At 42.4% G+C, this 15,726-nt stretch overlaps 1 protein-coding gene across 1 annotated transcript; it reads right to left on the bottom strand.

Annotated features, from left to right (window-relative positions):
• Positions 1-4,756: 4,756 nt before the first annotated feature.
• On the bottom strand, positions 4,757-13,324 carry ces3 (carboxylesterase 3). The gene is made up of 13 exons (XM_071547352.1): positions 13,258-13,324; positions 11,651-11,849; positions 11,354-11,492; positions 9,248-9,381; positions 8,586-8,739; positions 8,236-8,340; positions 7,944-8,045; positions 7,310-7,450; positions 7,074-7,154; positions 6,292-6,433; positions 5,877-6,026; positions 5,454-5,526; positions 4,757-4,931 (listed from the first exon to the last, which is right to left on the bottom strand). Exons 1-13 carry the CDS (start codon positions 13,322-13,324, stop codon positions 4,757-4,759), a joined length of 1,662 nt encoding a protein of 553 aa, XP_071403453.1.
• Positions 13,325-15,726: the final 2,402 nt, after the last annotated feature.

Raw genomic sequence — 15,726 nt, 5'->3', positions numbered from 1 at the left:
CTGGTGGTTGGAGCAGGGGCTGGGGACGAGAGACACTGAGTTGATATGAGAGAGAGAGAGAGAAAGAGAGAGAGTTACAAGGACACTGCCTGACATTGATCCCTTCAAAAACGGACCTGGCCCTGCTTCATCATCTACCGCTGGATTTCCAGGAGAGAGAGAACGCGTTCTGCAGCATCATGAGGCCGATTCTTGTCCTCTTCTCTCGTCTGAAGCCCACGGAGGCGCTTGGCATGAGTCACACATGGCAAGCCGTTACGCAACATGCCCCCATCCTACCCCCCTCCCCACCCTCAGGAAACCTTATTCAGCACAAACATCAGCCGAGCACGATGGGAGAAACTCCGCTTCCGACACACACACACACACACACACACACATGCTATACTCCAGCGTTAATCTGTCTCTGTCGCCCGGGCAGGCTATGAGCAATAATGCGGCAAATGCGACGCGATAAATCAGCCTTTCCTTCCCCTGTGTCAAAAAACGGATCCGATACATTATATTATAGGATATCAATTCGGCATGCGGGCGAGGTGAAAGTCCCCTTCCCGGCCCGCTCCTCCATTCCCCTAAAGCGCTTTTCTCCAGCGTTCCCAGACGAACGCTTGAGCCTGAAGGATTGGAGGATACCAATACCTAACTTTGGGACTTCCCTGACCCACAAATCTGTATGCTCGCTGTGTAATTTGAAGCGGGCGGGCCGTTCAGTCCGCCGAGTCCTTTGGGGCCACCAGAACAAGAGCCGACCCCCCCCCCCCGCTCCTCCTCCCCTCCCCGACAGCAGGTACCTTGTACCGCCGATGCCGATACCGTAGAGAGGAATATGTTCCCGAAACCTGGCAACGAGGCGGGTTTTCCATTCCTCCTCGCCTCCCCAAAACCAGGAGTGAGTCCTCTCGGCCTCCGAACTGATAGTGGGTCGTCATGCAATCGTCCTCCTAGCTGGGAGTAGGGTCAGGCAGTGATAAGCAGTGTCCAAGCTGAAGTGGGTCAGACTTTGCAATCTCCAAGCTGGGGGAGTGAGTGAAGTAGTCGAGGTGCAGGCATGTGGGCTCTTGGATGACCTGCCCTCCCTACCTGTTGCCTTGCCAGCCCCCAGCCTCTCCCATAGGCAATCATATGAGCTGCTGCCCTGTGGGGCCAAACAGGACTGAGCTGTATTAGAATGAACTGTTCTGTGTCGGCTGATTACAACCATTAAAGTGGCATTAAGTAATCTATGACTTTTATCCACCTCTGTTGCTACAACATCATTAGGTCTCTGGCACAGCTTTGTAATGGATATAAATAATAAAGTCACATTTTCACAATAGAGTTTAAAGCCAGAAATCTCAGCACCTGTGATCAATGACTCATTGGTACTGATTAACAACCCTATCAACCCCCAAAGATATATTACGACCAACCGTTTTTAAACCATACTGCATCACAGAACGGTCTTGGGAGAAGTATCTAGGCCAGCTCAGCTTTGGATCCTGATCAGCGCCACGGTGCCAAAGAGCATAACTTCACATTACATGCTGCGATAGCGGTGTGACAGGCAGAAGAGGCCGATGGCAGATAAGGTAGGTGTGGAATCTCAGTTAAGCCCTGGCCAGCGCTACGGCTGAGAGAGCCTCGCTTAGAAATCTGCTGCGCTCACCTCAGACGACATGACCGACACTACTGGACTGAAGCTGGAGGACTAGGTGTACTTCTTAGAGTAGAGTAGAGGGAGAGAAACAGACCAGTTAACACTTGACCTCACCATTGTGTAAGATAAGATGAGAAGGAGTGAAATGCACATGCCAAGGTTTGGTTTTCATTCAGTTCCCACTGCAGCCACCCATACTAAAAAACATACATGGTACTGTGGGGTGTTTTGGATAAAAGTGTCAACCAAATGATGTATGTTGACAGCACAGAGAGGTCACAGAGAGGCCAAAGAGGACATCAGGGCAATTTGTGCAATAAAAATCTCATTACCATGCCTTGATCTAAGCAGCCAAATCTATTGAGTTTCATTTTTTGTTCCTCAGCAAAGCCATTCCATTTGTTTTTCCCCCCATCAGAGCCATCTTCATCACATGTAATAACACTTAAATAAATGAGTCTCAGCCTTTAAGGCAGTACCAAACACTCCACCGAGCTCATACAAAAGCTCACAAGCATTTCAAGCTTTTTCTCCCTCTTCCACGACCCGGGTCAAAGATGGCGGCCCGGGATGGGGACAATGACAAAAGATAAGCTTACTGGCATGGATGGCCACAGATAACAACAAAGCTACCAGACCAAACAAGAGGAAGACAGACAGGGTGAAGTGAGTTATGGACGTTATAAAACCTTGGAGGAAGTTGTCCTCCATGTGCAGCACCAGATAACACCAAACATAGTCTCTCCTCTGAGTGCCAAGCCAAAGCCCTGGAGCCCTAACAATGTTTTTTTTTTTAAGCTTGGCCTTTCCTTCACTGGCAATGAATGGGAAATACCTACCAAAAAATTTTTTTTTATTGGACAGAGATTATTAGTGTAAATGCAGTTTCAAATGTTAAGTATGGTGACTAATCTGGTAATACTAATTGCTGTGTGAAATGGCTTCAGGCTAGATATTTTAACATGATTCAAATACAGCGGATTCAGTTCTCCTTTATAAGTGTAGACCAGAGGCTAGCCGCTATACTTGCCCTTCTATCTGGCATTGAGAGCGCGTGACACCAAACTCCATACAAAACTCTGACAATTTAATGTTTCATTGCTTAGCGGCAAACGCACGTACCTGGTAATACATGACTTAACACCTTTTACAACTCGTCAGGAACCACTCTTCAATTCGGCATGCATATAATCCACCAAGCACCACGTACATCTAAGAAAATGTAACTTTTAGAATTGGTTCATTGCTCGCTACCGCCTACCACGGTATATGTTTTGGTGGAGCAAGAATGTGAAAATAACAGGCGGACCAATGCAAAAAGTTGAAATTTCATTGAAATAAGTATTGCTTATTGAATTATATGGATGCCGAAATGAAAAGTGGGTCTTCACGACTCAGAAAAACTATTGAGTCATATTTTACTGGGTAAGTACCTTCGTGGACAAGCAAGGTCACCTCAAATTGCCAGATTATTCAATGGGGTTTTGCGAACATTGTCTCTCCATAAAAGGGAGAACGGAACGTATCAGGGCTGGATACAGACATGAAAAGTTAAAAACGTGTGAAAGAGACAGGTGTTATGGTTTGCACGGTGTAGACAGTAGCCTGTAATATAGTACAAATGTTTCAGAAATTGCTGTAAATTGCTGCACTCGGCGCACTTGACAGCTGAGCAAGGAAGCGACACTGAATAAACATAGCATAAGGCTGACGTTTCCTGTAACGTTAAACACTGGCACGGGTATTATTAAGACGTGACAATGCAGCCATTTTCAGACAAGCAGGGATATCCCACGTCAGTCGTGGGTTTACCCTCTGCAAGTGAAGCCAAATTAACATAAAACAACTCGGTTCGTACGGTTTCCAAAAGCAAAAGCATCACCAGAACAGGAGAGAAGAGGATAATTAACCCTCTGCCGTAGCCTTGATATCTTTAAAATAAACACACATGCAATGTAATGACGGCGTGTTGAAGTTGTAAAAGAACAATTATGGAAGCTGTCGGGAATATTTTTGATAGATAATAACAACAGCTGTACGTACATGAATTGTCCCAGGTTAGCAGCAGAGAGGGGGCTGGTCTTCGCTCTACTGTATGTGCGTCGTAGGTTTTGCTCGGGACTGAAGTCTGGACTGAGGCAACAGTGCACATGCGCAGTCAGCAAAGAACGTGATGAAGGGGGGAACCCAATGACGTCGACAAGCGACACAGCTTCTATGGACCGAGCCTAAGCGAAATTTGCCTTCAAAATAAAAGTTTAAAATCTATATGGCCTCTTGCACAGGCCTTTATGCAGTAATGTAGTGGTAAATAAATAGATGGATAAACATGTTGGACATTTTAGAAAAAACATTTTGGAATAAAAATTAAACACATTTTTCCAACACATTTATGTTCTCAATTTCACTTTGGTATTTTGTACTCAAAAATGTTGCAGCGACTTTTGCTTAATAAGGGTATTATTTTTTTTTTAAGTTGTTTGCTTAATAAGGCTTTTATTTTTTATAGTTCTTACCGGAAGTTGTCGTTCATTAATCTGGCTATCTTGACATTGGTCTAACAGCAACAAAACTAAATGTTATTGACTGCCAGTGGGGCAAGCCCGACCATGTTCAGAATAACGGTAGCCTATTTCTTACTGTGGCCCGCATGAAATATGAGAATACATCATCTAACGTTCACGCACGCACACAAACACAAACAAACAAACAACATGCTTTATCCTCAACACTGGCAATACCAATCTTTCACCTTCTGTGTCAGATCACAGCACAATGCAGAGAATCAGCAGTTTAAAGCAATCAAACACACACACACACACACACACACACACTTATGATGTCCATCACACGATCAACAAAAATATCCCCTACATGATTTGTGTTTATTCTCAAACCAGGGTGTTTTTCAAAGAACGGCACAGAGACAATAAGCTACATGTTCCTTTGTTTGCAATGAAAGAATTTACTTTTAATACAGCTATGTTACAAAATACACAGTTAGTGGTCAGAGATAAAGGGGGTCAAGGCAGACATCTGAGCCTATGATGGTTGTTATATGGGGGGGGGGGGGGGGGGGGGGGGGGTGCATTTGGGGTGTAATATCAGAACCAGCAGTGATCAGTTCCCAGCTCCAGCTAAGCTTTGCAGCCTCTGAGGGAGGGTGACGGTAGAGAAGTGGACCCTGTCTCTCTTCAGTGTCTGTCTGACAGTCTGCTGCAGGCCCAGCTCCATGTACTCCTGCTTCTGGTCATCATACTGGGGCCACTGGACCAGACCGGCACCGTTGGGAGAGCTGAGGACGTAAAGCAGAATCATGAGAATATAATATTTGTTATTATATTTCATTTGTAAAAGTGAGTAGTTCTTTACAACGCACATATGCATGCCGAGACACTTTCTGTACATATGTATGGCCTTCTATGGCCTGGTAATATGAATATGACATACATTTTTGTACAGCATGTATTCTGTAAATTCAAATTTTTTGTTCATATTCTCATACTTTCTCATTTGTTGTATATATTGAATATATCTTGATGTTTTCATTATTTGTATACAGCATATATTTCATATATTTTCATATTATATGATCCATTCATTTCTTTGTCTCAGCTTGCTCTGCTGTTGTTTTGCACTGCATACATGCTGTAATGCATATAGAGACATTTCTCCTTAATTTGTTCTAGAGCTGTAATTGTCAGTTTCGTTATGTTTAAAAGCCTCCTGCCTGCTCTATTTCATTTTGCAGTATCCTACTGCATGTCCATACTGTATATATACATTTCGGTTAGCACGTCTCAGTGTCTGTACTCACCCATTGCGGGCAAAATTGGCCCAGTATGCCATCATGGTCCTACAAAGCTTGTCCTCCTCCTCTGTGATGTTGCCTAAAGATGGGACACTTATAGAGTTCAATTCCATACTTAGAAAGATTAACACTGAGTCTTGCCAAAGAAATCGCCAGTGTGAAAGCAAAACATATAGAATTGTATTGAAGTTATAACATCTAAAGACATTACACAATTTGAGAATGTAAAGTTTTTTTTAAGGTAAGGTAAGATAAGGGTAGGAAACCCTTGTTGGCACTTAAGGCCCAACACTTGAGCTTGTAGCTATTCATACTTGGCCTCCAATGAAAATAGCCAGGCTCAAGAAGTTCCCATGCTAATACCATAACAGCACTATACAACAAAGTTCACAGGAGCCATTGATATGCAGCCCAAGTGGTGGAGCCTACCTATGATTTTTATATGTCCGCTCCAAAAGCAGCCGCCAAACATGAAGCCGACGTCATCCGCGTGATCCGCCTTCACAAAGCTGGGTCTGCTCAGCTTGTGCATCTCAGGACGGTGTATGAACTCGTACACATAAACTGGAACGCCCGCATCTAAAAACACAAGGGAGAGAATAGAAGAGAGCGGTCTGGGCTGAGTGGGAGAGAGTCTTGAAACTCCAGTGGGTGGGGAGTTCTTGTTCCAAAACAGAATTTAGGTCAGAAAGTGAAGTTTTGGAAGCCAGAAATCTCTGCAGCTGGTGAAGTAATCGCTGAGTCATTGGTATTGATCAACAACCCTATCAACCATACAAGAATACATACAATACAAGGATGTTCATTCATTGCCATCGACTCATTTCTAGCTGTCCCTCCTGACCTCTGTGGTAGCCGGCCACTTTGACGACGGGCAGAGTCATCAGCAGGTCTCCCAGGATCTCGGTGAAGCCGTCCCTGACGTCCTCTGGAGTTACGGCGTCTTTCAGGTATTCGTCTGCGATGAGAGGGTTGGCAGAGGAGGCCTGGGACAGGCAGGTACGGGAGGGATAACGCATTTAGCCGAGGGTAGGAAAGCAAGAGGGATCATCTCGTCCCATCATCAGCCCTGAAATCGGCCACTGACCGTGTGCTGACACATTGGTGCAGTTGGAACCTGGTCCAGTCAGTGTTGTCTACCTTAGATATGATGGACACTACAGTTTAATGTATTTCAATCAATAGCAATTTAAGTAATTTGAATATATAATGCAGAATTCATTGATACTACACTGGTTGTCTATGGGAAGCCCTTAACCTGAATTGATTCTACTTATTATCCTGGGTTTCAATGGAGAGCTTTAGTGTCCCATGGTCTAAATGTTTTCAGAGGCTTCTCCATCTTGACAAGACTAATATTCTAGGGGATTTTTTTGGCATGAAAATGGTCAAATTTAAAGATATCAGCATCTTCAATAAAAATAAATCAGCATTGGCCATCAAAAACTCATCAGTCAAACCAAGTAGGACATTCTCTTATCTAATATTTCAATATTTCTTCTTGTTAGGTTCATTGTCTGTATCAGTACCATTGCCATTGTCATCCTGATTGTAATCACCATCATCCTCATTATCATCATCATCACTAACAACAAGAATAACAACAACGACTATCATGTAGCTCACCCCAGGAGGGTTGAACAGGTCCATCACTGCCAGCACCGACTCTCTGTTCATACCGTTCTGCCAGCCAGGAGGGGCAAAAGTCTAGGACCAACATTAGAAAAACTGTTAAAAAATGAGTCCAAAATGAAATATGAATCCTCAAAGTCAAAGAACGGCATCTTCACCCCTTTCAGAAATGGGTGAAATGAGTTCTGAGGGACATTCTGAGGCCCGCAACGGAGCGAGAACTCTCTGACCTGAGGCAGGATCCATCCGAACTCGTGGTTGGTCACTCCCATCATGACGGGAACCTTCAGCACCTCCTTCCTCTTGAGCAGCTCCTCGGCCACGTCGGTCAGAAACACGCCGTCCACCACTCCTCCCAGGTAAACCTTCATCTGGACACAAGGCCAAGCTCACTGTTACGGAACATCTGAGGAGCGGAACTTTGGCCCAATAAATCGGATAAAGGAAACCAGATTTTCCAACTGAGATGCAAGAGCTCAGCAGCGGAGGGTGTTCACAGTCTGCCATCTTGTGGCTGAAGTTGGACTAACATGATCTAATCTGGGTTTTTATACAGAAACACTAGCAATATATGACTATCTAATAAGGACTAGAGCCTTCCTTTTCCTTCAGAACAGCTTCAGGCCTTGTCCTGCTGTCATCCTGCATCCTGAACTGTGTGTTGCTGATATTAGATTTTTCTTCAAGAAGGAAATCCTCCAGTTCTTTGAGGGATGAAGGAGGTGGAAATCTACTTTGGTGATGTTTAGATCTGCTGACTGGAGCCATGAAAGGAGTTTGTCTTGTTTTTTTTCACCCTACTGAGAAAAACAAGACATAAGGACCAGGAGAGTAGCGGCGGTACACCTTCAGAAAGCTGTTTACCTTTTTGGTTGCATCAACTAACTCCTGTTCGGTCTTTCCTCTCAGACATTGGACCATCTCCTCTGTGCTGCTGCGGTCACAGTCAGTCAGGTTGGCCACAATCTGGAAGAAATGCACAAATCCCAAAAGTAGAAGTACCACGAAGGGTTAGTTCTCTAGTGAAAGTAAAAGTCCTCTATACAAATTTCTACATGTTCAAGTCTTTGCCACTGTAAATTGTGGCAGAAACCTGTCAATATTGTTGCAATTTCATGAACTCATGGTCATTCCCCAGGTAAACACAGTATCATACCTTGGCTTGAGACAGTGGGTGGTTTGTAGTGTAGGCCCCCAGTATTGCTACTCCACTTTGGAAAATTGCCCTCTGAAACAATCCTTTGGCTTGTGGAGACAGAGTCTGTTAGACAGTAGAGATAGAATATGGATGGATAGATAGATAGATAGATAGATAGATAGATAGATAGATAGATAGATAGATAGATACACTGGAAATACCCAAAATGCATAAGAAAATATGTGTGGCCAGCATCCAAACTGCAGTTAATCTAGTATGTTTGCAGTATTTCTCATTTATTATATCATATTTCTCAGTTAACATGGTGTTTTTTTTCACATTTGTCCTTATCCAGTTGTTTCCTTTACCAGAATGGACGCGCTGATGCCTCCTGCAGACTCTCCGGCGATGGTGACCGACTGCGGGTCGCCGCCGAACGCCTCGATATTCTCCTGGACCCATTTCAGAGCCGCTATCTGGTCCAGGAAACCCCAGTTGCCCTGAGCATGCTCGTCTCCGGTGCTTTGAGCGGGAAAATCAAGACATTTTGGAAGTGTGAGGTTAGAGATTCCTGCAGAGAGAAGCTTGGGAAAAACAAAATAATAACGATTTCATATGGTACTGTGGATTTTTCTGGCGTTTCTGGCTTATATCTGTTCTTTTAAACTCTATTATCTCTACACTATTCTATTCTATTCTATTCTATTCTATTCCTCTTCAGTTACAAAGTGCTTTACAGACAAAATAAAAGAAAGTCCAAATACAATAAGAACTACAAAAAGAGAAAAAGTACAATAGCAACAATAAGATGGAACAATAAAATCGAAAACAGAATAAAATCAACAGAAAAAAGAATAAGCAAGGATCCTAAACAGACGTAAAAACAGGAGAATAAAATGGTGACATAAAAGCAGAAGAGACTATAAAAAGGCCTATGAACAAGTAGGATTCTATTCTATTCTATTCTATTCTATTCTATTCTATTCTATTCCTATGACCAGAATGATGACTAGCGCCGCGCATCCCCTACCTCAGGAATCCCAGAATGCCGAGGCGATACTGGATGAGGACCACCACCATGTTTTCGTAAGCGGCCAATGGGGCGCCGTCGTACTGCGAGGCCGCCCCCATGGACAAGCCTCCTCCGTGGATCCACACCAGCACCTGGTCAGCAACACAACACCCCACAGCTGAACCTCCACACACAACACTTGACTTGAAGCGCACTGTGTAGTGTTCAAGGCCCATTATAATCCCATTAGAAGCAGGGATAATATTTCTTACAATACAATCATAAGGCAAACATGAGAAAATGACATTCTTAAGGTGATGCTTTACTTGAGGTGGTGCTCATAAGGCATTATAAGGCATCATAAGTGCATTATAAGCACACTGTGAGTGAATGATCATTATTGCAAACATGATAAGCATGATAAAATAAACACAATGTAAAATGTAATGACATGATATTAAATGCATTGTGATGCATTTCAAGTAGATTACAAGCCCATTAGAGGCATAGATAAACCTTTCTTTTAACCCAATCATCAGACAAACATCAAAAAATTACAGTCAGTTTAATTATATCATGCTCTGATTAGAATATTGAACATGCACTGACTGTGTCATTGTAATGTTTTTACGGTTTTATGGTGCCACTGCAAGTAAAATGTTACCAAAGTGTGACTGAGACTGTGTCTGATACTGACGAAGGCCGCTTGGCCGAAACGTTGTGTCATTTATTAAATTCTTGTAAGTGAAGACAGTGTGTGGGAGTCTGCTGATTTGTTATTTGTCCTGCTCCTCTGACGCACGAGACTCAGAGTGTCAGTACCTGGCAATGGCACTATGATTCTACATAGCTGTCAAGAGCATCAGGTAAAGATAACAGCAAAATTGGTTACTGAGAGATCAAGTTAGTAAGTATATATAGTGTTGTGAAAAAGTTGCGTTTTTGCACAATTTGTTGGGCAACAAAATTATTTTAAAATTAAATTATTTGATTATTTTGTCTGAAACCTGTACAATGTCCTCTATTATTATTATTATTATCAATAATAATAATAATAATAATAATAATAACTTTATTCATATAGCACCTTTAAAAACAGAGTTTACAAAGTGCTTTGACAGTCAAAATAAAAAAAGCAAGATAAAATTAAGATAAAAATTCAGATAAAAAGATGATAAAAGGACGATAAAAGATGCTAAAAAGATAAAAAGACAACGTCACATAAAAGCAAGTCTATAAAAATGGGTTTGAAGAAGTGATTTAAAAGAAGTCACTGATTCTGCTCTTACACTAAATAAGAAAATTCTCTATATATTTTTGTTAGAAAATTCAAATAAATGAAAAATATGGCGTGCAACAGTAAGTCCACCCCTTGTTTCATTAGAGCTAAATTGTGTCAGTGATGATATTTGATCATTTCATATCTTGTGCTGCTCTGATCTCATATTCAGGTTGGAGCTATAAATTCTGAACATTATTTGCCATTCAAAATGTAATTATTCTGCATTTTTAGCCAAACAAAAGCTCATAACAGGTCTCAGTGGGATCTCAATGGATTTCAGGGTGTAGGATGGATCTCACAAAACAGTATAGTGTGGAATGTGAGCTTCACTTATGGATGGCATTGGGGTCCAGCTCTTCAAGTTTCAAAGAAAAAAGAAATGATCAAGCTCCCCTCACTATATCTGGAAATACATATGGGTTCATATGCATTATTTATGCGTATTCAAGCTTTTTCACAGCACTGTATATTCTCCTGAATATAATCTATGGCAGTGATTCTCAACCTTTTTCATATCAAGGACCCTAATTTAGTGCCACAGACCCCTATTTGATGAGATTCCGTCTCTCTGACCCAAATCTGAGAATATTTTTATTGTTAGATATGATTTTGTCCAGAATTCCATGACTATCTCTATTGTAGGTAGAGAGATAACAGAGAAACTATGATCAAAACAGTCTTCTTTTACATTCTCTAATTATGTTAACTTCTTGTAAATGAAATAATGATGAAGTTTAACGATTCATCAATTTGCTAGGGACCCCCTGGTTCCCCCTCAAGGACCCCTGGTGGTCCCCGGACCCCACGTTGAGAACCACTGATCTATAGTCTCCTGAACTTACTGGCAGTTTGTCTCCTGTCACTGCCTCAGCTGGAGTGTACACGTTCAGATACAGACAGTCCTCTGAAACCTCTGGTGGGGTGAATTCAATGGACATGATCTGAGTAACCTGCACGGCTGTCGCTGAATCCTGGATACACCTGAGAGAGAGAGAGAGAGGGAGAGAGCGAAAGAGAGAGGGGGAGAGAGAGAGAAAACAAAGAAGGAAGAGCCAAGAAACAGATAAAGCAGGGGTGAGTCACCTCGCCGGTTCGCGGCCCTACGCTTTGGGTGATTCGGCGGGGTCGGGCGGTCTCACATGGGAGGCTGGCGCGTGCCGTCTCTCTCCCCCTCCCAGGGCCCCGCGCTCTGGGGGGCCGCCAGGCGCAGGGGCCCCACGGGGGGCCGGGCGAAGGGGATTCCCAGGTAGCGCTTGGCCCTCCTCTCGGTGCCCCTCACCGCCTCGTACGCTCCCCGGACTCGGCCGTTTTTCAGGGAGACCACGGGCTCCGCTGGCCCTGCTGGAAAATACACAGGTATGTCATATACAAGCCCATGAGGTGCCATAGGGGAACATACATATAAAACACACTGGTTAGCAGAAAGATGGAGATGAATCTAGTGATAACTGGGAGGAAAGATGGATTATAAACTGCCAATATCAACAAAAGTATGTCTCCTTGGAGAAAAAACTGAAATATCATGATTAAATAACTATGCATTTACAGTGCTGACAAACCCCCTATATTAAATATGTGGATAGAACAAATGATGCAAAGTGCCTCATATGAAAAACTGTTGGGAGGACCAGTTGGGAAAAATGGCAATCCCTGGGAATTATGGGATCATTTTTTGTGAATATGTATTTAAGAGAGGAAATCGTTTAGAATGTTGGCAAAGAATTTTAAATGGGGAGGAAAATGTATCTCCTCTATCTCCCAATGTATGCCATAACTGAAGTGCTGCAGGATATTTACATCTTGGATGGAATTAACTTTTTTCTGTTTATGCCCAGTTGCTGCCTTGGATTGTCACCCATGATATGATTGAGCTGTATGAACGCAACTGTTACGAATAACGTTGCCTTTTTTTTATTCAATATTAAAATGACAATACAAAGTTACACCATATGCTAGTCTCTTCCTGACCTCACACACATTTTCTTTTCTGTGCGGAGAAACTAACTGGCTTGTAAGCAGATGTGACATATTTGAGCAAGATTCAGTTTCACTATGACATTCAAACTTTATCAAGTAGTGATGTTTCTCATGAAATTATGATGATTCACAGTATGAGAGTATGGAAGAGGATTAGGGCCACATGTGAAGAATTTGAGTTCTTTAAGAATTCTGAGATTAAAGTCAGAATTGTAAGAATAACGTCAGAATTGTGAGATTAAAATCAGGATTGTAATAATAAACTCTGAATTCTGATTTAATTATTACAATCTGACTTTATTTTCAGAATTCTGACTTCAATCTCAGAATTTTTGAGTTTTTCTCAGAATTCTGAGATTCTGATCTTATTCGTACAATTCTGACTTTAATCTCAGAATCTCAGAATCCTGACTTTATTCTTACAACTCTAACTTCAATCTCAGAATTCTGAGAATTCTCAGAACTCAAATACATTTTTCACATGGCCTTAATCCTCTTCTGTACACGAGACACAAACTCTGAGAAAATGTCACCATGATCATGAATGATCATGTTGTAAATGTGTTTTCTGTTAGTGTGAAGCAGAGGCTTGGCGTCAGAGACATCCACCTTGTAAACGGTGGTTTTACTCTACTTTTACCAGCCAGTTTATGAATGTTCTCCGCTCTGAAAACCACAAAACGTTCAATTAGACGATGAACTTGTGAATCTGCCATCCATCCACAGTGGAAAATGTCCTGTCCTGGTATGAAGAGCAGTGTTTTCTTACCTGGTGCTGCCAGTGCTATCGCTGTCAGGGCAGGAAGCAGGTAAACAATGGACAGCGCTGTTCTCATCCTGACTTGTTTTCTAGAAAAGACAGAGAGAAACACAGTGTACCGGCAGAGAAGTAGCTCTCTGTCCCCTGTCCTGTCCTCCTAGCGCCTCCCCTTTAACACACACACACACACACACACATACACACACACACACACACACACACACACACGAGTATATGCCAATATACAGTGAGCACACAAACTCACTCTCTCTCTGTCTCTCTCTCTCTGTCTCTCACACACACACACATATGCACACGTATCACAAACAACAAGCTTATTATGTCACCACCGCCACTCAGCATGAACAACATAATCTCCATTGATTTAACCTCCAGTGCACCACAACCAGAACTCTGACCAGCCAGTCAGAAATTACCAAATCGCGCTCTTTGACCACTGCGGCCCACACTGGCAAACCATCCACTCTTTCCTACAGTACACTGAACACACAGTGTTCTCTCACTTCTGGGAAATGATATCTGTTCAGTGTCACTGTACATGATCGACTTTAGGGGAATGAAAACAGAACACAATCAAATTCATGCGCTTTATTGTGAAATAGTGATAGTTCTTCTTAGTTTTTTTGCACTGACTGAGATAATTGCTGTTCATGTTACCCTACAGCACTTCAGTGTGTCATTATATTGCACATATATATGTATGGTTAACTGTATACACCCTACATGTGTGTTATCAAGCAAAAACTTAACACACATAGATATTAGCTGATTAGAGATGTCTAAAAATGTCGACTCATTCTGCAGTATGAGCATTAAAAGCTGAGAAGTGGTGCAGAATATTTTGTCAGCTGGCTGACATTGTTCACTGCCACTCTGCACCGGGCCTTCCAATGAGAAATAAAGAAAGAAAGAGGCAAAGAAACAAAGAAGGAATGAATGAAAGACAAGCAAGAAAGTAACCAAAAGAAGAAAGACAGCAAGACAGCAAGCAACCCAGCAAGCAAGCAAGAAAGACCTCGAGAGAAAAGAAAGACGGCAAGAAAACAAGAAAGAAAGAAACAAAGACAGAAAGAAAGACAGCAAGAAAGAAAGAAAGCAAGGACACAAGTAAGACCTCAAGAAAACAAGCAAAAAAGACAGCAAGAAAAAAGAAAGACAGCAACACAGCAAGACAGCAAAACAGCAAGCAAGAAAGAAAGAATACAAGAAAGGAAGAAAGAAAGCGAGCAAGAAAGCAAGCAAGCAAGCAAATAAACAAGCAGCCCAGCAAGAAAGCAAGAAAGACCTCAAGAAAGCAAGCCAGAAACACAACAAGAAAAAAGAAAGACGGCAAGAAAGAAAGAAAGAAAGAAAGAATGTTACAAAGAAGGAATGAATGAAATACTTTGACTTTGGATGTCCTTCAATGAAACATCTCTCAGCAACATAGAGAACATAACTAAAATCACCTTAAAAACTCAACAACCCCCCACCCCCCATCCATATTGCATTGTGCAGCCCCAAACATTCATAACAGGAAATATAACGTCACTCCTGGGAGAAAAATACATGGACAACCGTTTCTGATATCCCCGCAGAAAGGATTCCCATCTCCCACCCCGGATCCAGCCGGGTCGAGAAGCGGTTTGTCGCCAGGACCTCGTGCACTATCCTCATGACTCTCCAGGAAAAATGGCAAGAAAGCAAGAAAGCAAGAAAGCAAGAAAGAAAGAAAGAAAGCCAACAAGAAAGCAAGAAAGCAAGAAAGAAAGCCAACAAGAAAGCAAGAAAGTTAGCAAGAAAGCAAGCAAGCAACCCATCCAGAAAGCAAGAAAGACCTTAGGAAAGGAAGGCACACTTTTAAGTCTGGATTCTTTGTGTGTAGGGATTGGGTTGAGGTGTTGGGGTGACCGGGCGCCAAAGGGACCATCCAGACGGTGTAGATTACATTTAATCCCTTGTGTTCTTTACGCCCCCCTGACTTCCAGCTGGTGCTTAGTGAAAGGATCCTGCAGACTAAACCCCACCAGGTCTGTCCCCAGCAGCTAACCTCATGCCAGGGTAACAGAGGCATAAGACAGCTATTGAACTTAAAAAAAAAGCCATTCTTTAATGATTGCACAGTGAGGAGGCATAGTGCAATCATTTGACAATGCCTTTGACCAACGCATTGTCAGTGATGATATAGTGTATACAGAGATTATGAGGTAAATATTGGACTTTTGGACCCAGAGTGTGATCGTTTGGCTACAAAACACTCGGATTATGCTGCACGAGCTGTTTGGAGAAATTTGATGGACATTTTCTGCTTTTTTTTAAAGATGTTAGATGATTTGTTGTTTACTTCAACAGTTTGGAAGAAGGCTGAGATGGAGCTACAGGGGCTAACTCGCTGTGTGTTTGGTGGTCCTACCAACTTCAACTGAGTTTTGACTGACATGGATGAAAGGAGATAATAACTGAAGTTTTCTTTTGGGG

Source organism: Centroberyx affinis, unplaced genomic scaffold, assembly GCF_046629955.1.
Source record: "Centroberyx affinis isolate AG114_WGS23_722 - 3 ecotype Tasmania unplaced genomic scaffold, CSIRO-AGI_Caff_v1 ptg005840l_1, whole genome shotgun sequence".
NCBI lineage: Eukaryota > Metazoa > Chordata > Actinopteri > Beryciformes > Berycidae > Centroberyx > Centroberyx affinis.
Note: the sequence above shows the minus strand (reverse complement) of the source record. Positions and strands in the feature narration are given on the sequence as shown.